Here is a 20,797-nt window from a genome sequence, read left to right on the forward strand (position 1 = left end):
CTCTCGTGGTCAGTGATACCTGGCTCTTATACACCGCTTCTGTGACACATGTGTTGGCTAGCATTCCCCCCCCCCCTCCCCCCCTCGTCTCCAACTCCCTCCTCCCTATTTCCTAATGTTTGCATTACAGTACCCCCTCCCTCCTGATCATTTCCACTCCTAGGTCTACCTCTCATTAACTTTGGTGCTTGTTTCACTTACACCCTAAAATCATGTTTTCACCTTGGCAAATAAATCGGTCCAAAAACAAATACTTTCTGTCCTGACAATAGTGAACAAAGGTAGGCAACCTAGGCTACATATTAAGAGTGATTTTGGAGTGTTGTCGTTTTCAAATGTTTAACAAGAGAAGACGCACTGATTGTGGCCTTGCAGAACTATTTAGCCTGTATTTCCGTGCATAAAATACTTGTTAAGTTTACATTAAACTCATTATATATGCACCTCCAGTTCATCAACTGTAAATTTAGTTGTCCAAGAAAGCACTTATAGTCCGTTAAATCGGACAGGATTAACTTTAGACGACTTCTTGCAACATGGAAATTCAAGAAAGAATGGCATTTGTTTGTGATAGCCTATGTTTCATTCGTGTTAAACATTTTAGTCACAATGTGTAACTTTACCCTACTACAATGGGTCTATTCAATACGGACGACAGTGCGCTCGTCTGTGGTTTGCTGTGAGGATATCAGTGCGCTGAACACTCGCTATCAATAAATGCACACAGCTCCTTGTCTCTGAGGGACCCCTGCTGGCTTCAACTGAAACTAAAGAAGTATACTGCCACAACTATCGGATTCACTCCCAAACAGTCTCGCGCTCCCCGCCTTTATCATCAACCACAGGAAACCAGCAGTAGGCTGGCTAGGCTACTCAAAAAGGGTAAGAGACAACAAGATTAGGCCATACGTAGCCTGCAGCATTATTTATTTGTTCTTTTTTCTTTTGGTAAACAATGACATGATTAAATCAAGAGTCTTCTTAAATGGATTTCTTTTTCTATCTCTTCTCAGAATTACTTCTGTAGACAATCCGTACAGACATATACAGTTTGATTAAGAAAGAATTAAGAAAGTCCCCAGTTAAATGCTTGAACTGTTTTTCTGTCAATTTCATTTTATTTTTATTTTTTTGAAAGACCATGTTTTTATTACGTCTGAATGAACGGTGGACACTAGGGGTCACTAAGGAACGCTATTTCATTGCATCTCATTCTGAAATGTGGCTGGTTTGAGCAAGGCACATATTTTGTGGGATAACACTGGGATAAGATGTTTCACTCTTGATCTCTCCACGTGGTTTCAACAGCATTGTCTAATGACAACTAAAACAATCAACGACTGTTGAATGTTCCGTCACCAAAATCTACCGTTTTATTGCTATGGGTCGATTTATATGCACCAGTGTTGTTTAAAAAAATGTTTACATTGGACAGAAAACAATTCTTATTCACTTCCATTGTTTGGACTTTGACTATTGATTTGGCTTATAATGCAAATAGTATTTTTTAAAAGAGATTTTCCCATCTATTTCTACATGCATATATAGATTTGTGTGTGTTTCTATAATTAAACATCAGCCTCCAGTTCAATGATAGAGCTGCTGTTTGACAAAGTACGGAAAATTCCTTCCTATTAGGTCTAATTATCATTCTTAAATCTGGTTCTACTTAATAAGGTCCAGACAGCAATCAGAGCATACACACACACACACACACGCATGCATGCACACATACACACGCTCATGCAGTCACACATACACACACAGTCAATGTGGTCTTAATTTTCCTGATCACGAGTGGGAAATTGGGTGGAGGTGGAGGCCAGTTCCACAGTATCTCAAAATTTGAAATAATCCCATTAATCCATTAGGATCAAGTCCATACCACCATACCGCCCCAATATTTTGTAGTTGGACACTACACAGGTGAACAAACGCTACACAATGCATATCGCAGGCTGGACCTACACATGCAATGTTCATTGATGACCACAAGGAGGCCCCAAAGGGTAATGAAAATGAGTTTGCTAAGACTTTTACCCAAGTTTTTTTCTTAACATACATGTGGGTCTTGACTCCTGACCTGCTATTTAAAAGACATTGATATATTGGGGTCTACTGTTTCTGTGTTTGTGTGTGTGTGTGACTGGGTGTGTGCGAGTGGCTGTGTGTTTACAATAGAAGAAGTCGACAGTTGCTCTCCAGTAATTTGCACGTCTATCTCAACCGTTGCGGCACTCCAAGTCAGAAAATTAATCAACATCAAAGGATTCCCATAGTGCCGCTGGGGCTTGTGGGCCAACCAAAAGTCAGACTCTGGGAAAAGTTATGACATGGCTGAACGAATGTGTGAGAGAACAAGCGTGGGGCTCAGACGCAACCCATGTCTGTGCATAAGAGCATGAACCAATATGGGACAAGCATATTCGCATAAATATCACATAATTACATGACAGCACTGTAACCGCCGGCGACAGGGCATGATGGATGAGCGTGGGGGGTGAAAGAAAAGAGAGAGACGGGGAGAGAGCGAGAGAGCGACTGAAAATATTGGAAGGGCTGAAGTAGCTGGTGTAACACTATAACTGAGGATGGAAGGATGGCAATGAAAGACAAAACAAAAGGCTGGAGGGGGGGCTCCGGCCCTTAACTGTTGTCCTTCAACGGTGGTACATATTCTGTTTCTGCCTTTTTGAGACCGAGACTGAGACGCGCCTAGCTGAAATAGGTAATGAGTGCCTTCCAGCAGACTGTGTAAATCATAAAGGAAGGATGGGATGAAGAGAAGGAGAGGGAGAGAGAGAGAGAGAGAGAGAGAGAGAGAGAGAGAGAGAGAGAGAGAAAGAGAGAGAGATAGAGAGAGGAAAGAGGGAGAGAGAGAGAGAGAGAGAGAGAGAGAGAGAGAGAGAGAGAGAGAGAGAGAGAGAAAGAGAGAAGATGGAGACGGACAATGAAAGAGAGAGAGAAAGAAATCGAGTTAAAGAAGGAGAAAAGAAAACATAGGGAAGAACTCGTAAACGAGCGTAGAACTGTGAGAAGAAGAGGAGGAGACGCAGTGGGGGACAGGGAGGAAAAGGGGGATTAGAGAGGAGAGCAAAATGAAGAGCAAAGGGAGGAGAGGTGGAGAGGGCAGGACAGGGTGCCTCAACGTAGCTTAGTTGGAACCCTGATAAGATCACGCTGGGATTTTAAAAGCATGCTTTAATAAAACTTCAAGGGCAGATTTACAGAGGAAAAAGAAAGAGACTGAGAAGGAGAGCGAGAGACATACAGAGAGAGAGAGAGAGAGAGAGAGAGAAAGAGAGAGAGAGAGAGAGAGAGAGAGAGAGAGAGAGAGAGAGAGGGAGAGAGAGAAGCAGACAGACAGAGGGAAGGAGACAGAGGAAGAAGGAAGTGAAAGGTACACAAGAGAAGAGGTCATGACTAAACACTGATGTAACTTTTTCTTTATTTTGTCCATCCGCCCCATTCACTATCCAACACATCTAACCTTTTTAACCTTTGACCCCCCTCCACTCTTCCATGCATTGAATCGGCTCCTGTGTCAATTGACTTTCAGACAAGATTCACTGTAAGGTGTAGATGGTTTGATGATGCCAGTTTTCTCCCACTCTAACTCGCAGATGTCTTATTGCGAAGCCATGGTAGATGTGAATGTGATTTATGGCAAAATCATTGTTTGGCCCTCAGTGTTGAGCCATTTATCTCTCCCTGAACAGCAACTGGTTTGAAGAAAACAAATAAACCAGTTGAGTCCCAACGTAGACACGTTGGTGACGTTAGTGCGCTGTCTTCTTAATTCCTCTTCTCCCCCCCCATCATCCCGTGCTCTTCTCTCCAACCACAACAGTGGAACAACAAATCAGTCCCAGCTGTCACCACTTTGATTTGATTGTAGAATATGCCAATCATGTTTGATGTTGCGCAAAATCAAATTCTAGTCACTTATTACTTCAGCCTCTGCGGAAAAAACCCTTTGTTGAGGACTCTTCTGTCACAGCGTCAGCACAACATGCCTCGAAGATCAGTCATGTGACCCCGACATCTCATCTCGTCAACCAAACCAAGCGGGATGTTTTCTAATAACAGACTTTTCTTCATCTGAAGCAAATTTTGGTTGGAAGTTGGTCCAACTCGGTCATAGGAAACATTCATTATCAGTGGATTTGATGGGATTTGGTTTCAGCAAAATGATGTCACTTCTACTCTACATTATCTACGGAAGTGTCATAGAGATCATTCCAATACGAATGATTTTGATCTTGTGTGTATAAAAATGGCTGAGGTAAAGTTGGTTATGTGTGCCTCTCCAGTGGTCCTTTCCATCTCTCTCTCTCTAACAACAACAGCACGTGGGTTCGAATTAGTTTTGGTCCAGTCATGTCGAAATGCGTTTGAGTTGCAGAAAACCAACAGGGAATAAAGAAAAGAAAGTCAGACAGCGTAACGGAATGAAGAAACAGCCAAGGGGTTTTATGAAAACTGTAAAAAGATATGTCCAATGTAGGTCCTCCTTGTTCCAATGCTGGACCGAAAACTTTTTCTTAGGCCCTTGAAACAGTTTTATGTGGGAGAAAAGAAATCGACCTTTATGAGCATGCCTTAGTATTTTGAATGGCATGAGAATGTTGTTTGTGTGTTTAAATCTGGGGGAGAACACACAGGTTTGGGGAGCGTGTGTGTGTGTGTGTGTGTGTGTATAAGAGAGAGAAAGAGAGAGAGTGCAAATGGATTACTCCAATGCTGCTGTCAGTTCAGTATGCTTTTGTCTCATTGACTGGGTGTGAAGACATGTTTGGAAGTGTCTGTGTAGGTGTACTTGAGTGTGACTGTGTGCCTGAGACTGCGTGTGTCTGGCACTTGTGTGCGTGTGTGTGTGTGTGAGAGAGAGAGAGAGAGAGAGAGAGAAAGGGAGAGAGAAAGGGAGAGAGAGTGGGAGGTGATGAGTCTGTGCTTCTCGTGTAATCTGGTCTCTTCATGTGTTCCTCAGACACTAAAAGCTTTCTATTTACTTTTCACACTGCGGTCGCCTCTCAGGAGAAGGAGAGCTCCCTGCCTCCAGTCAGCCCAGCCTCCAGTCAGCCCTGCCTCCAGTCAGCCCAGCCTCCAGTCAGCCCTGCCTCCAGTCAGCCCTGCCTCCAGTCAGCCCAGCCTCCAGTCAACCCAGCCTCCAGTCAGCCCTGCCTCCAGTCAGCCCAGCCTCCAGTCAGCCCTGCCTCCAGTCAGCCCTGCCTCCAGTCAGCCCAGCCTCCAGTCAGCCCTGCCTCCAGTCAGCCCTGCCTCCAGTCAGCCCTGCCTCCAGTCAGCCCTGCCTCCAGGGCCTCGCTCTGGTCCTCAGGGGTGTCTGGACAGCTGCCTCTACCCAGCCATACAAAGCCAACGTGTAACAAAGCGTCAACACGTAAAACGCCTCATTGACTTTCCGTTGGCTTGGAAAGACCTGCCGAAAGCTCTTTCTCTTTACATTTAGTCTTTTACATTTAGTCTTTTACATTTAGTCTTTTACATTTAGTCTTTTACATTTAGTCTTTTACATTTAGTCTTTTACATTTAGTCTTTTACATTTAGTCTTTTACATTTAGTCTTTTACATTTAGTCATTTAGCAGTCACTCTTATCTAGAGGGACTTACAGTAAGTTCAGGGACATTCCCCCGAGGCAAGTAGGGTTAAGTGCCTTGCCCAATGACACAACTTAATTTTTGAACGGGAATCGAACCAGCAACCTTCTGATTAGTAGCCCGATTCCCTAACCGCTCTGCCATCTGATCCCCCTCTCTCTCTCTTTCTCTCTCTCACACTCCCTTTGCGAACGTTTCATGGTAACAGTGGGGTACAGAAGCAAATAAAAAGAAGAACTTAGTGATCTTGGATTCACCTGAGGATATGGCACGGAATATATAATGACACAACAGAGCCAACATCTTTCCTCCATGTCTCTGATTCTCCAACCCTCCCTTTTTCATGCTTCCCCTCCCCTCTCCCCCCTCCCTTCTCCCCCCTGCTTGATCTGTTTTGTATTTGTTCGTTGGAGATCCTGCCAGTGTACATGTCCACTGTCCGATCATTAGATGCCATCAAACATATCTTCTGTCATCTGTTTCTGCTCTCCCTCCATCCATCTCACCCGATCTCTCTCTCTCTCTCTCTCTCGCTCTCTCTCTCTCTCTCTCTCTCTCTCTCTCTCTCTCTCTCTCTCTCTCTCTCTCTCTCAGCCTTTCTCTTTCCCCCATCATTGCCTTTCCACAAACACACACACACACACCTTTTCTGAATCAAATCCAAAACTTTGCCCTAATCTTTCTTTGAAAACATGTCGAGAGGCAGAAGAACACAGCAATCGACAGCAAGGTGTGTTTTCGTAGAGGAGCTAAGTCAACAAGTGCAGACAGCCAGATGAAAGGGAGCACACACCTCGGTGGTTGCCTGCTCACACGGAGGACGAATTGATTAATTCGTATAAATCAAACCTGTCTCAAGCCCTCAGGGCTGCACCCCCCTGAGTAGCGGTTGGGAGCGGCCCAACCCTGCACCCTCCAGCAAAGTTAGTGGAGGCGGAATGTTCCATCGCATGGTAATAACCTAGTGATGGGGGTGGGGGGTTGGGAGGATTGGAGGGGGAGGGGGTTAGTGGGTGCGGTTAGTGGGCGCTCTGAGGTAAAAAGAAGGGAGAGGCCGCTGAAGAGGAGGTGGAGGTGAAAGAGAGGTGTGTGTGCGGTGTGTGAGGGAGTGAGTGACTGGGTGGTTAAGTTGAAAGGACTAAAAGAGGGCATGTCATAAAGAACAGGATTAGAGGACGAGGAGAGCGAGTCCAAAGGGAGATAAAAGTGTTACAAAGACAGAAGTGAGGATAAGCCAAATCAAAGCTGTGTTGTTGTGCCAAAATAGAGAGAGACAGAAAGAGAGGGAGGGGGGGAGAGAGAGAGAAAGAGAGAGAGAGGGGGGAGAGAGAGAGAGAGAGAGAGAGGGGGAGAGAGAGAGAGAAAGAGAGGGAGAGGGGGGAGAGAGAGAGAAAGAGAGGGAGAAGGGGGAGAGAGAGAGAAAGAGAGAGAGAAAGAGAGGGAGAGGGGGGGAGAGAGAGAGAAAGAGAGAGAGAAAGAGAGGGAGAGGGGGGGAGAGAGAGAGAAAGAGAGAGAGAAAGAGAGGGAGAGAGAGAGGAGGAATGCAGTAAATCCCCAAGCGACTCAACAATTCTCTGGAGAAAGAAAAGAGGAATTTTTATGTGCTGCAGGTGAGCAGAACACAGGGAAAGGGAGAAGTAGAAGAGGAAGAAGAGACAGAGAGAGAGAGGGATAGAGAGGGAGAGAGAGGGATAGAGAGAGAGAGAGAGGGATAGAGAGAGAGGGAGAGAGAGAGGTAGAGAGAAGGGGAAATGTTGACAGAGAAAAGAGGGAGAAAGTGCGTGGGTGTCAGAGAGGGAAGTGTAGGAAACAAACAGAAGGGTCCGACATGTAGCAGATTCTCAGAGTGAGATCGGTGAAAACGTCATGATCCATCTGGCTAGAGACAAACAGACAGGCGGACAGGCGGGCAGGCGGGCAGGCTAGACATCATTGGAGTGGACCAAACACAGTAAGGAAGAGGGGCCATATGGGAAAGAGATTGAAAGACAGTCGGACAGAGAGAAAGGGAGCGGGGGGGGAGGGAGACGGGACAGAGAACGAGGGAGGAACACGCACACAGAGGGAATAGAGCATCTGTGCATCTCCAAACGGAGGTGGAGGGGGTGGGGGGGTGGACGAGGGCAGGGGGGTTTGGCGGGTGAAAAAGGCGAGAGGGAGAGGGAAAGAGGGAGAGCGAGAGAGAGAGACAGAGAGAGAGAGAGAGAGGGAGAGAGAGAGAGAGACAGAGAGAGAGAGAGAGAGAGGGAGAGAGAGAGAGAGACAGAGAGAGAGAGAGAGAGAGAGAGACAGCTGAGCTGGCTCTCGGAGAGAGCACATAAAAAGCGCCTTAACGAGAGGACTCGTACGTCGAGTCCTCCGTTGTCCATAACTCTTCCGTGAGATCACAGGCCGTTTGGCCGCGTGGACGGGACTGCAGACAGGAACAGGTCATCGCCACAACACTCGGCCGTCATCTCCCCCGTCAGCGCCCACTGTGTTCCTGCTCCCAGCTCTGGCTCTGCGGAGAGCGAAGGGACGGGGTGGAGGAGAGGGGGGGGACATCTCTCTGTCTCTTTATCTCTCTCTCCCCTTCTCTCAGGAATGAGCAAGAACCTGCTCTTTCATAGTTGATCCTTGGAGTTTGTATTCATGCCCATATCTCACACACACACACAGACAGACAGACACACACAGATAATGACTCACACACGTGCGCTGCTTGCAGCCCACTCAGGGTCAAATACACCAAAAACCTCACACACACACACACACACACTCGTACACAAAGCTGTCTTTGTGGAACAGCGGTCGTCCCTTCAGTGTTGCTCACTGAATGTGAAAAACACACACCGCCGTGTGCAATCGTGTGTGTGTTTTGTCTCGGGGGTTAACCCTTTGTCTCTCTCTCTCTCAGCCCCTGGAGGCAGCGTGTGTGACCGTGTGTCAGCATTGACACCACCGACCCTGTAGAAGTCACTTCCTGCCTCACCAGTGCTCTTCTCTCTGCTAGGGGTGGTGGTGGTGTGTGTTTGTGGCGGTATGTGTGTGTGTGTGTGTGTGTGTTGGGGGTGGGTGTGGTTGTGCAGGTGAGTGGCTTGAAGGTGAGGAGAGGGAGGGTCCTCATTGATCCCTTAATATCCAGCCTGAGGGGGAGAGGGGGAGAGGGGGAGAATGAGGGATAAAGAGAGACAGACAGGAAAGAGAGAGAGAGAGTGAGAGAGAGAGAGAGAGAGAGAGAGAGAGTGTGAGAGAGAGAGAGAGAGAGTGTGAGAAAGAGAGAGAGAGTGTGTGTGAGAGAGAGAGAGAGAGACAGAAAGAGAGAGAAAGATAGAGAAAGAGAGAGAAAGAGAGATAGAAGGATACACAAAAATGCAGGCACAGAGAGTGGATATGATCAACATTTTCTGGAAGACAGTGAAAACAAATCAGTGAGAGAATATGGAATGAAATAATAAATGAATTGATGACGTGAAAGAAGGAGTGAAGAAAGAACGAGGAGAGGGGGGGAGGGGGGCGCAAGCGTGGGAGGAGTCATGTGGCGTTGGTTTCTACCTGTGTGTTTGTTCTTGTAAAGCCTAGCTGTCACAGAACAGATTAGAAAGATGTCTCTGGAAAAAGGAGATGCGTGAGATAATGGGATAGGAAAGAAGGAAGAGGAGGAGTGATGGGGGTGGGAGAAAGAAAGATGAAAGAAAAAGATCGTAAATTTTGTCAGGACAGAGAAATAAAACTCTTTCATTCCCCTTCTTGTTGTTTTTTGTTTCATGAATGTGAGTCTCCCTTTGTTTTTGCAAAATGCATCCTTCCCTCCTCCCTCGTATCCCCCCCTCTTCCCTCCTCTTTCTCCTCCCCCCTCCCTCGCCTTTGCTTGTGCCCTTACCCAAACCATCGTGATCAAACCCAACATTCACAAACAACATTCACAGCCCCCCCCCCCCTTCTTTTATAACCCCCCCTCCCCACTCCAACCCAAATCCCAGATGACCTGTAACATGGGCTCAGTACAAAAACGTCTTTTATTCTTTTCTGTTTTCGACCTCAATCAGTATACAGTATATTCACATGGTTAAAATAAATAGACATCCTAAAACAAATCTTGTTCAATAAATATTACAGATTTATATATATTTTTATATAGTTCCATTTTCCTGTCTAAAATCCAGGACCCAAAGTCACAGCTCCCAGATCTGCTATAAAATGAGCAGATTAATGACTATGCTGTATTTGGCAAAGTTTGTGCTTTTATAAAGTAAAAAGGGTTCATATTATTGTCAGAGCTGATCTTTGTTGTGTGTGTGTGTGTGTGTATGTGTGTGTGTGTGTGTATCCCCAGACGATGGCATGTTGGTGGCCTTCCTGTAAGTGTGCGCTCACTCCTGACTCACACCCTGCTCGTCACCCTCGCCATTCTCCTACTCTCTCTCTCAGTCTTCTGTCCTTCCTGCCATTTCCCCCTCTTCCTCTCCTCTTTTGTCTCATCTTCATTCATAACCTGCCCCCAGCACTCCCCCCCACCCCCTCCCCCCACCCCCACCCCCCCCCACGAGGAAGATGAGTGTTTTGCTGATTCACTGTTCCCTCCATTCTTCTGACTCAGCTCACTGTTGGAACACAGTGGCCTGTCACAGTCGTCCCGCCTCAAAGTCCAGTTGAACGGCTTCCGTGCCTGGTCATGCAGCCGCTGCGTCATGCCGGTGGCAGCCCGCCTGGCCTGGCTGTCTCAATCCCAGGGTGCACCACAGTGTCTCCTTTGTCAGGCCACAGAGGGAATATACGAGTGGAAGTCTCCCAGGGCATGTCCTGATGTCCATGTCCCGCCGGTGTGTGTGTGATGCAATGAGCTCTGTGTGTGCGTGTGTCCAGTTTCTGGGCAGATCAAACCCGGAGCCTCTTCTTGAGGCGGTTGAAATCCTTGGCCGAGCGCCACAGCCAGCTCTGCAGCTCCCGCAGCACCCAGAAGCCCTCCACCTTCCTGGAGAAGTCGTTGAGCGCCGGCCTCACCGACAGCAGGGGCGAGGACGAGGAGAGCGAGGCCAGGAGAGGGGTCATGGGCGGGGGGGGCAGCAGTGCCGGGCCCCCCCCCCGCCGGAGGGACAGGGGCACAGGCTCCGAGAGCAGGGTGTGGCCCTCCCCGCCGCTCCCAAACGGGTAGAAGAGGGAGAGGGGAGGGTGGAGTGTGGGGGAGAAGAGGGAGCGGGCGGACCGGCGCTGGGGATGGAGGGATGGGAAGGAGGAGGAGGAGGACAGAGGGGAGGGGCTCCTGTCTTCCGCTGGTCTCTCTGCATCCCTCTCTTTAGCCGCCGTGGGGTACTGGGGGTTGAAGTTGAGGTTGTAGCTGTAGAGGTTCTTGTTATTGTTGTTGTTGTCGTTTTGGTTGTTGTCTATCGGAGGCTGCTGAGTGAAGCTGGAAGCTTCCGGAAAGGTGACTGCGAATCTGGGTTCAGACTCTAGTAGAAGCGATTTCTCAGTCATTTCCCCGTCCTCTGACACGCTCAGCAGCTTTCTCCTCCTCCCCCATCTCTCCGTTCCTCTCTCTCTCTCCGACTCCTCTTCCTCCTCACTCACCCCTTCCCAACTCTCTGACTCTCTCTTCCTCCCTCTCCTCCCTCTCTCCCCTCTCTCCTCCTGCGCCGATCCAGCGCTTCTACCACCAGACACCTCCGCCCTCCTCCCTTCCCGGCCTCTCTCTCGGTCCCTCTCCCTCTCTTTCTTTCTCTCTGTCGAATCCCTCCTTCCGCTCTCCTCCCTCTCCCCCCGGACCACCCTCGCCCCAACGCCCCTCGGGTCGCCTTGGTGACGACTCCCCAGACTCGTCCCCCCCTCCCCGCCTCCCGTCCCGCCCCGCGTCTTATACAGACTCTGCGTCATGAGGGGAGCGGGCCTGTGCTCTCGGTCGCCCCCTGCGTCCCTGCGGGGGTACTGCGCCCCGGCCCCCGCCCCGGCGACGGACGAGGAGGATGTGGTGGAGGAGGAGGAGGAGGAGGGGGACGAGGAGGAGGGAGGGGGCAGGGCATAGCCGAGGGTACTCATCAGGCCTGAGATGGAGCCCAGCAGGCCGTCCAGGCCGGTGGAGAAGTGCAGAAGGGAGGTCTGGAGGTAGGGGCACAGGGTGGAGCGGGCCAGCTCCCTCACGGCCCCCAGCAGGACAGAGTAGGCCCTCTGGTTCTGGGCCAGGCGCGCCCGGTTCTCCAGACCCCGCCATAGCTCCAGACGGGTGGCAGCGCTGGGCAGGGACAGGGCCGTGCTGTTGGGCCTTGGAGGGGAGAAGTCTGGGTCGCTGAAGGGGGGGCCCAGGTAGGAGAGCTGAGGGAGGAGAGGAGAGGAGAGGGGAGAGAGGAGAGAGGAGAGAGAGGAGGAGAGAGGAGGAGAGGAGAGGAGAGAGGAGAAGGAGGACAGGAGAGAGTAGAGGAGAGGAGAGGAGAGAAGGAGAGGAGGAGAAGAGAAGAGAAGAAAAGGAGAGACAAGAGAAGAAAAGAGAAGAAAAAAGAAAAGAGGAGAAGAGGAAAAAGAGAAGAGGGGATATGGGGTAAGGCAGAGGGGATGACAGAAATCAGAAAGGAGAAAGAAGAGAGAGAAGGGTAGTGAGGGAAAGGGTGAAGGGAAAGAGATGAGAGAGGGGGAAAAAGGGGGTAAAAGTTTAATCAAACATACACAATCAAATGTGGTTTGTTTACCCGGAAATCCTAGCCCGTACGACAGTTTGATTGGGTTTCAGCCTAATGCGGTGCAAAACCGAGTAGACCCATAAAAGGCTTGTTCAAAACCTAAAGTTCGAATCAAGCACTTGTCAGCCAGAAAACTGAAACTCCCAGTTGGAAATGTCTCAAAGCTCCCAAAGCACTGTCACTCTTCAACACACACAGAGCCATACAGGGTCACATCTATGGAGAGCAGAATAACAGGTTAAAAACGGGTTCAAGCGTGTCCATTCAAACCCATGTGCTAAAGCTCTCAGATACGACCACAGAGAAGGAAGCTGTTAAACACTGGTGCCCTGTATCCACCTAAAGAGGGAGTCTGACCCTGACCGACCCTGTTTCTGGAAGAAGACTTGTATTATTTCTGCTTTCGCCGACTGACGAGCATGATCATATTGCGACTGAGGTCGACGGTGATAACACGGGTTGGTAATGCCAATGTCAGCTTTCCAGTGAAGCAGAACTTACATAAGTGTCCTTGATCTCTTTCAGCTGGTGCTCCAGGTACTTGGTCAGCTCGTACGTCCTCTCAATGGAAGTCCTCTCATTGGTCAAGCCCAGGGAGGGGTCCAGGACATGGGGGGACACCATGGTGACAGCCAGTAGCAGCGTGAGCTGGACTGTGAAGCAGACAGGGAAATAAGAGTGACTCTATCAATGGATTTCTAGGTTGTTTTTCTGTGGCGATTACAGCATAACTGTGGTATCCATTTGCTGTGTGGTGTACCTGGAAACATTCATTGTTTGGATGGGATGTTTACTGCTAAATTTTTTCCAGGAAATTTTACTTGCAGTTTAACTGAGAAATCCTGGGAGGGAATTGGGGTGTTGTATATTTCGAAGGAACCCTCATCCAACTGCTACCCAGTGTTGACAACTATGAGATTACGCAGTCCCGATAGCAAAAACTCCTCTCCTTGTGATGTTATCTAAGCTATCTGTGGAAGGTTAGGTTGAGAGTGTGTGTGTGTGTGTGTGTATGTGGAGTGGGCTAAATCGAACATTTCCCCAAAGAGTTAAACAAAAATAATTGTATCTAACACATATAGTTACCATAGCGTCCAAAGTGTCAAAAAGAGCAACGTCGCAATGTTCAACAAAAATGTTCCCTACATTCTGGTTTATTTCTTTGTCTCTATGGCGATGGCCTTGTCTGTTTATAAATGGGCCAATCAGAGAAATCTAAGGCTGCCAATAAAGCTTTTTCCCTTTCAAGTCTAAATGTAGAGGTTCTGGCTGTGTGTTCTCTGGGCTCAAATAAAACTTCACACATTGGACAAACGATCTCATTGTCTAGCATCCTCTCTCTCTCTCTCTCTCTCTCTCTCTCTCTCTCTCTCTCTCTCTCTCTCTCTCTCTCTCTCTCTCTCTCTCTCTCTCTCTCTCTCTCTCTCTCTCTCTCTCTCTCTCTCTGTCTCTCACACACACACACACACGCACACGCACACACGCGCACACGCACACACACGCACACACACAGAGACCCACACAAGTGGTTCATACACACACTCAGAGACACAATCCATAGTAATAGAGACATGGTTTGCCTTATAATCATAAACATCCATGTGTTGTATGTTTGTGCATGTGGTGGCGTGCGCATGCCATTGAATTGACCACTGCTTACTTCTAACAAGTTGCTCGTGTTTGGGTCCATGTGAGTGTTTGTCTAAGTGTTTATACTTGAGTGTGAGTGTGTGTTTGTCTCCACGTGTGTACAATTGGGTTTGTAAAAGGATTGCAAATGTATACATTAGTGTGCAGTATCGGTGTATTTGGAATTTGGGTTTGGTCTCTCTGTGTGTGTCGAGTGTGTGGTTGAGGGTGTGAATGGCTGAGTGTGTGTGTAAGTCTCTTAATGTGTGTGTGTAGGTGAGCAGGGGGCTAACATGTTCACCCTTTTAAGCCCCTCTTGTCTGGCCTCACACCGAGTAAATGGAAGAGAGAGCCCAGCATCTGTCCACTTCTCTGTCCCACAGTGCCTCACACACACACACACAAACATACACGCACACACACACGGACACACACTTCTTCACTCTTACTTCTGCGCTCCATTAGTACCTTCCATTCTCACCTCCATCTCACTCTCCTTTTCCTTCTCCTTCATGTTCCAGCCTTCCTTTTAAAATGCTCTCTGTCATCCTGACAGGCAGACAGACGGCTATGATTCTTCAGTGTAATTATGTGTCCAAAACATACTGCTGTTCAACAGGTGTAAAATGTGTTCTGTACATTATGTGACCCTGAGAGTTAACACACACACATTCGCACGCGCACACACACACACTCATCCTCCCCTCCGCTCACATGCTCCTCTCTCTTTCATCCAATTCATTTTTCTCTGTCTCTTCCACCACTCAAGTAACTCTTCAGACCCTGTCTCTTTCACTCAAATTTTCGCTGTGTCTCCCTCCATTCTCTCCCTTTCAGTCCCTGTATGAAGCACACAGGTTGTTCGATTCCCCTTCCTCCCCTTCCTCCCCTTCCTCCCCCTCCCCTCTTCCCCCTGACTCCTCCTCTCCCCTTTCTCCACCTGAACAGTTTGATCTCTTTTTCGCCCCAGGCTGAAATAACAGAAGCGTATTAACCCCGATTAGCACTCTCTTTCTCTCGCCCTACCTTTTGCTTTCTGTGTCTCTCACCGGCTCTCTTTCTCTTTAGTTTGCCCCCTCCCCTTTTCTCTCTTTTGCCCTTTCTCTTACTCTTTCATGCCTTTTCCCCCTCTTTCTTTTATCTTGTACCCACTCTCTTAATTTCTCTCTCTCTCTCTCTCTCTCTCTCTCTCTCTCTCTCTCTCTCTCTCTCTCTCTCCCTCTCTCCCTCTCTACCTCTCTACCTCTCTCTCTCTGTCTCTCCCCCCCCTCTCTCTCCCTCTTTCTCTCTCTCCTCTGGCCCTCCATCAAAGCCCAGGGGAAGAATAGACTTAAGTGGAAGCTCTTAAACACCTCAGAGTGGTTTCTGCAGACACCGTCCTCAGCGGTGCTCACCCAACATGCCAGGATGTCCAAAAGTCAACATCTCCTCCAGCAGCAGCAGCAGCAGCAGCAGCAGCAGCAGCAGGCAGGGCTGAACACCAGCTCAGCCCACACTGCCAGCTAATGGGTCCTCTCCCGTCCTGGGCTTTTACTGGACGTGACCCAGGCTGTTAGCAGACACGTGGGAGGGGAGCATCGAAGCGTCCGTGAAGGAGATCAAACACAACGCGAAGCTTAACATCTAAGGTTTAGGACGAAAGGGGGATGTTTGTTTTGGGCTAAAAACGGTCATTTATAAACATGTGCAGTCTGCGAATTGTGTGTCTGTCTGTGTGTGTGGGGGTGGGTGTGGGGGTGAATGGGGGGGGGGGGGTACTAGATCCCTCCAAATAGTTTGAGGACCTCCCATGAGAGAGCAGAATTCAAACTTTGGGGGTTCCGTTACTCACCCTGCCCCCCACATGGTCCCACCAAGACCTCTGACACACCTCAGCTGGAAGTACCTATCTACAAAAAAGGACGCTAAACCTGTTTTGGTTCTCGACTGGCCTTTTCTGATTCAGCGCCGATACAGTATGGAACCAGGTGGTCTTCCAGGGCTAAACTCTCTGTGGGCGAAGTGGACCTGAGTACCTCAGCAGGAACACACTCTCCAGACCAGCCTGAAACACTGCTCGGGGAGGCTTGAGTTACTGCAAAACAGGGCTTCCAACAACGTTCGACCATGACCTGCGTGTGTGCGGGAGGGCCTTTTTGTGTGTGTGTGTGTGTCCCTGTGCGTGCGTAAACACGCACACGTCTTTGTAGTCCGTTTGCTAAATCAGGTTTGACTGATCTATCGGTGGATTGCTGGTGCAGATGTAACGGTTACCAGTCTTCTGGCTGGTAGCTGTGCGGCAGGGATAGGTCTGAAGATCGGACTGGGAGGGGACGGTTAACACTCTGAGGTCAGAACTGAAGTTGGAGCGTCGCCGTTTAATGTTTAGCGTCGGGGCAATGAGAGTTTGGGTCAAAAATGCTCCCAGACTTCCCCTCACTGATCTAGTCCGATTCCAGGATGGAAGGCTGTCCCTCTGTCTGTCTGACTGACTAAATGTGTTTGTTGTCATCTGGCTAACGCATAACAGACATGGCAGTAGAGGAGCGAGCCCAAAACTCGGGTCCACCGCGGAGCCTGACCGGAACCTTCTGAGCCATCTCCAGCCGAATGTGCTCAAGGTTCTGTCGGAGCCAAACGTGGCTCTGCTCGAATCCATTCTGATACCACTGGGATTTATGTTCTCTTCTGTTTAGCATTGTCAAATGCTTTGCATACATGTGCGCCCAGATCCATGCACATGAATACGCCGTCACGCGCACGCACACACATGCTGGTACACTAACAGTGTGGACAGTAACATGCGTTGAGGCCGCAGGGGGGAGGGGGGCGGGGGGCTGGGGTCAGGGTCGATGTTGTGAGCCTGTGTACAGTTAGAGTGGAGATTTATGTGCAGTCTGTACTCAATCAAACGTGCATTCCTTCCCTAACTCAACACACACACGGACAAACACACAACACACACACACACTGGCGTGCACACGCATGGATCAAGGAGCATGGAGCACGCACGTGCACGCGCACAAACATGCGTCCACCAACACATGCAGACACACACGACACGCACACTACACACATGCACACAGCAAGGAACAGAGCACACCAGCATGCATGCGCGCGCACTCCCTCCACCTATTCTCCCTGGAGATTAATGCTTCTTTCTGAAATTCAGATGGATCTACTGGGCATGAGATGGACACCATTTAACACTTTGCCAGAAACAATCTGAGAAAAAAAGAGAAGAAAAAAAAGAAGAAAACTGACATATAATATCCAGTATATAAACAGCGCTTTATAAATGTCAAATTTAGATTTCCCCTTTTTTTCTGTTGATTACCTTTTTTGTACCACCATCTCTGTTTCATGGTTCCCAACCAAGGTTACTCTCTCTCTCTCTCTCTCTCTCTCTCTCTCTCTCTCACTCTCACTCTCACTCTCACTCTCACTCTTTAAACTTTTGAAATTCTGACTCCTAATTTTCCTCGTCTCCTAATTACCTTCCTTTTCCCAATTAGCAGTCCTCTTTCTCTCCATCCGCCTCCTTCCCTTTGACTTTCTTTCTTTGACTTCGGTTTCCAATTTAACCCCCCCCCCCCCCCCCCCTACACACACACACACACACACCCTTTCACCCACCCTCCAGCCTGGGCTTACTCTTAAAAAATAAATATCCCGAAAAAACATACATGAGACTTTCATTCAAATCCTTCGGTCTGTCTCTGCTTTAGAAAATGAGAGAAGAGAGGGAGAGGAGAAGGGAGAGTCGAGGAGGGGAGACACTAAAGGGGGATGGGGGGAGGAAGGAAGGAGGGAGAGGGAGCAAAGGGAGTTGGTTTAAAGAGAGGGAGGGAGAAGGGGAGAGTTGGGGAGAGAGAGAGACGGTGAGGGAGAGTTTGGTGAAGCGAGGGGCCATGTTAATTTGGGAAAAATGTAAACAGCATGTGTAACTGTTCAAAGCGTGACCAACTCATTTTATATCATTCCCCCTCTCCCCCGTTCTTTCGCTCTCTCTCTTTCCCTCTGGGTGCTGCTAACTCCTGTCGATCGGGAATCTGCACTGCATTAACCCTGAACCACCACTTTCTCTCGTTTCTTACTCAATTCCTCTCTTTTTATGTCCATCCTACTGAATCTCTATCTTGTTTTAGTTGCCACTACCTTCCGTACCGCTCTCTTTCCCTTTCTCTCACTATCTTTCTCTCACTATCTTTCTCTCTCTCTCTCTCTCTCTCTCTCTCTCTCTCTCTCTCTCTCTAAATGGAAGCTGAGCAAACCTGGGGTCTGTAGGGTCAACTTCATCTTTCTCATTTGTGCATCTATCTTTACTTCTTTTTTCATTTGTAATTTCTCCTTTTCATCTTTCAAACTCCAGAAAGCAGGACCGGTCTGTAGGGTCAGAACCCTCAGACTGGGAGGGATGGGGTCTAATGTTTGACAGGACAGGCCTTCCACACAAGCACAAACACTGTTATCTAAAACACACCGACACTAATTCATCCCCCACAGCCATGACATGGTGTGTGTATTTATGTGTGTCTGTCTGTCTGTGTGTGTGTGTGTTTCTGTGTGTGTGTGTGTGAGAGAGAGAGAGAGAGAGAGAGAGAGAGAGAGAGAGAGAGAGAGAGAGAGAGAGAGAGAGAGAGAGGTGCTTTGATTATACCTTGAATGTTCTGTGTATTTAAGTTTGGGGTTTCAAATGTGCAACGTTTTCTTTTTCTAAGTATTTCTTTTTCCACCTTTTGAAGATACATAAGTAGCTTTGAATTATGAATTCATATGCTTGAAAGTGGGTGTGAGGGACACCCAAATGTAGAATCACCTGAGGGAGAAAGAGAATTAAGACCCAGATTAAGGATGGAAGGGAAGGTTGACTGACAAAAAGGGGTAGATAATCAGAATGGATGTTGTGAAAGAGATAGGGAGAGAAAACCTCTTGGTTTGCTTCTTTTGTTTTTATGCTTAACACATCCCTTCGTTGTACAATGCTCAACCCTCCTTTCCCCTATTCACAGACAAGAACAAGCAGCCGCACCAGTAGTCCCAGGAGGCGTGTGTGTGTGTGTGTTCTCACACCCTGACTAAAGTGAATCATGTACTTTCTCATATCAGTGACAGCTAACTAGACAAGGGCTTTAGCTGCCTCTGACCCCATCAACCTCAGCCATTTTTTACAATGAATGAAAACCTGTACACACACACACACACACACACACATACACACCACACATATATATATATATATATATATATATATATATATATATATACTGTATATATGTACAGTACAAGTATTTCAGTGCACTTTTATGTACAAAATATATTTATTCTAAGTTTGTGACGAATAGCAACAGACAAGTACACTTTCTTGACCTTCCAGTTAATGACGTCTGAACTATGCCTATAGGCTACTTAAATTTGATCGTTTATTGTGTGGAATTTATGCATTTGTATGCAGTTATTTTATTGTATCGTTAAATCATCAAATTAACTATTATCTAATTGATTGAATTTAGAGACAATCCATGTTCAATATCTAACAACAGTTTCTAGGTATTGGTGGTTTCTATTCGAATCCTTGTCAAATAAAAATGTCTGGTCAGTGCTGGTTGCAAATAATTCATGTGAATATGTATCTACCCAAGTCATTATGAATACTAATTTTTTATTGTATATCCAGATAATACATTTGCTAAAGATAACACCTTATGAAGTAGTTTTTTTGAGAAAGGAAACAATACCATAAATATTGTTGGTCAGCCTACATCATTTCGTAAATGTATAGCCTATAGCGTGTAGCATCGAAATGAAAAGCAAATAAAACACTTGTTAACCTAACCACATACAAAGTAATAATAAAACAACCACAATAATTTGCATAATTATTAAACAAAACTAATATTGATAATACCTTTGAAAAAAAGATTTTACTTTACGGTTGTCGAATGATCTTACCTTCACAAAACATGCTTAATTTCGTCGCAATCCGTTCAGCGAAAATGGTAAAAACTTTATCCAGAAACAACTGACCAAATAATGCAAAGATGTGAAGGCTATTCGTCCAGTTTATGTAGGCAAGAAGTTTCACTGAACTTTTTGCTCAAACTTTCTTCTGGAGGAGATTTACTAAAAACTACCGTTGACAGAGAATCTGTCTCCTATGTCCACTGAAATAGTTATTTTGAACACATTTTCTCATCTGACAGTTCACAAAAAAAACACAAATTTGACTGCGAGTTCAGCTGGTGTCTCCTTGTTAAGAGGACCTCACAAAAAACCCGTCTGGTATGACGTTGACGTTCCGATAACTTGACGGGCGTGTGGTCTCTGTGTGACAGACTGACTGACGGCGGAGGCTTTTGTACGGAGGGAGAAAGTTTCTTTCACCCCTCCTTCCCCCCTCCCATCCCTCTCCTCCTTTCTTCCGTTCCGTTATCCTCCTGGTGATTCACCGAGTTGACGCATCGGCTAAACTTGACAGAGCCGGTGAACCACGAGACTTGTCACAACTTATTTCCATCTCTTTGTTAATTCTTCTGTCCGCAGTAGGTAATCTCAGATAGGGCCTATCAATTAGTTTCGTTTGATGCTTTGTCTGGAATTTTGAGGGCACATTTATGTATAGGCCTACATTGACTTATCTAATCACAAATCAAAACAAACAGCGTTTGAGGTGTGGGTCCATGAATATAAACTTGTTTGAATATGAGCTGTAAAATCGGTAATGCTTTGTGTGCCATGTGTGTGGCCACTGTTTTCAGGTGCGTGTGTGTTTGTGTGCGTCTGTGAGTTGGCCAGAGGGAGGGTTAGCCGTGGCTATGCAGCAAATGTTTACTTGCTCCACTCCTCGCTTTTTCTTTCATGTTCTGTTCATTCCTTTGGTATTAGTTTTATTGACTGTAAGATTAGAGAGATATAGTTCTCTC

At 47.5% G+C, this 20,797-nt stretch overlaps 1 protein-coding gene across 2 annotated transcripts; it reads right to left on the bottom strand.

Moving 5' to 3' along the window:
• Positions 1–10,151: 10,151 nt before the first annotated feature.
• clcf1 (cardiotrophin-like cytokine factor 1) lies at positions 10,152–20,186 on the bottom strand. Of its 2 annotated transcripts, none has more exons than XM_084699156.1 (3): positions 19,827–20,186; positions 12,768–12,919; positions 10,152–11,904 (listed from the first exon to the last, which is right to left on the bottom strand). In XM_084699156.1, the coding sequence occupies exons 1-3, from the start codon at positions 19,837–19,839 to the stop codon at positions 10,477–10,479; spliced, it is 1,593 nt and encodes a 530-aa protein (XP_084555282.1). In that variant the 5' UTR covers positions 19,840–20,186; the 3' UTR covers positions 10,152–10,476. The 2 variants fall into 2 exon arrangements, with proteins under 2 accessions (XP_084555282.1, XP_084555283.1); XM_084699157.1 differs by lacking the exon at positions 19,827–20,186 and adding an exon at positions 13,027–13,323.
• Positions 20,187–20,797: the final 611 nt, after the last annotated feature.

The sequence above is a fragment of the Hypomesus nipponensis genome, chromosome 1, assembly GCF_054491055.1.
Source record: "Hypomesus nipponensis isolate SF chromosome 1, ASM5449105v1, whole genome shotgun sequence".
Taxonomy (NCBI): Eukaryota; Metazoa; Chordata; class Actinopteri; order Osmeriformes; family Osmeridae; genus Hypomesus; species Hypomesus nipponensis.

Excerpts from the sequence above, each read along its gene's own strand:
- clcf1 (XM_084699156.1), bottom strand. Across the intron at positions 11,905-12,767 it reads AAGAGATCAAGGACACTTAT|CTCTCCTACCTGGGCCCCCC; the intron begins GTAAGTTCTGCT and ends CTCCTCCCTCAG.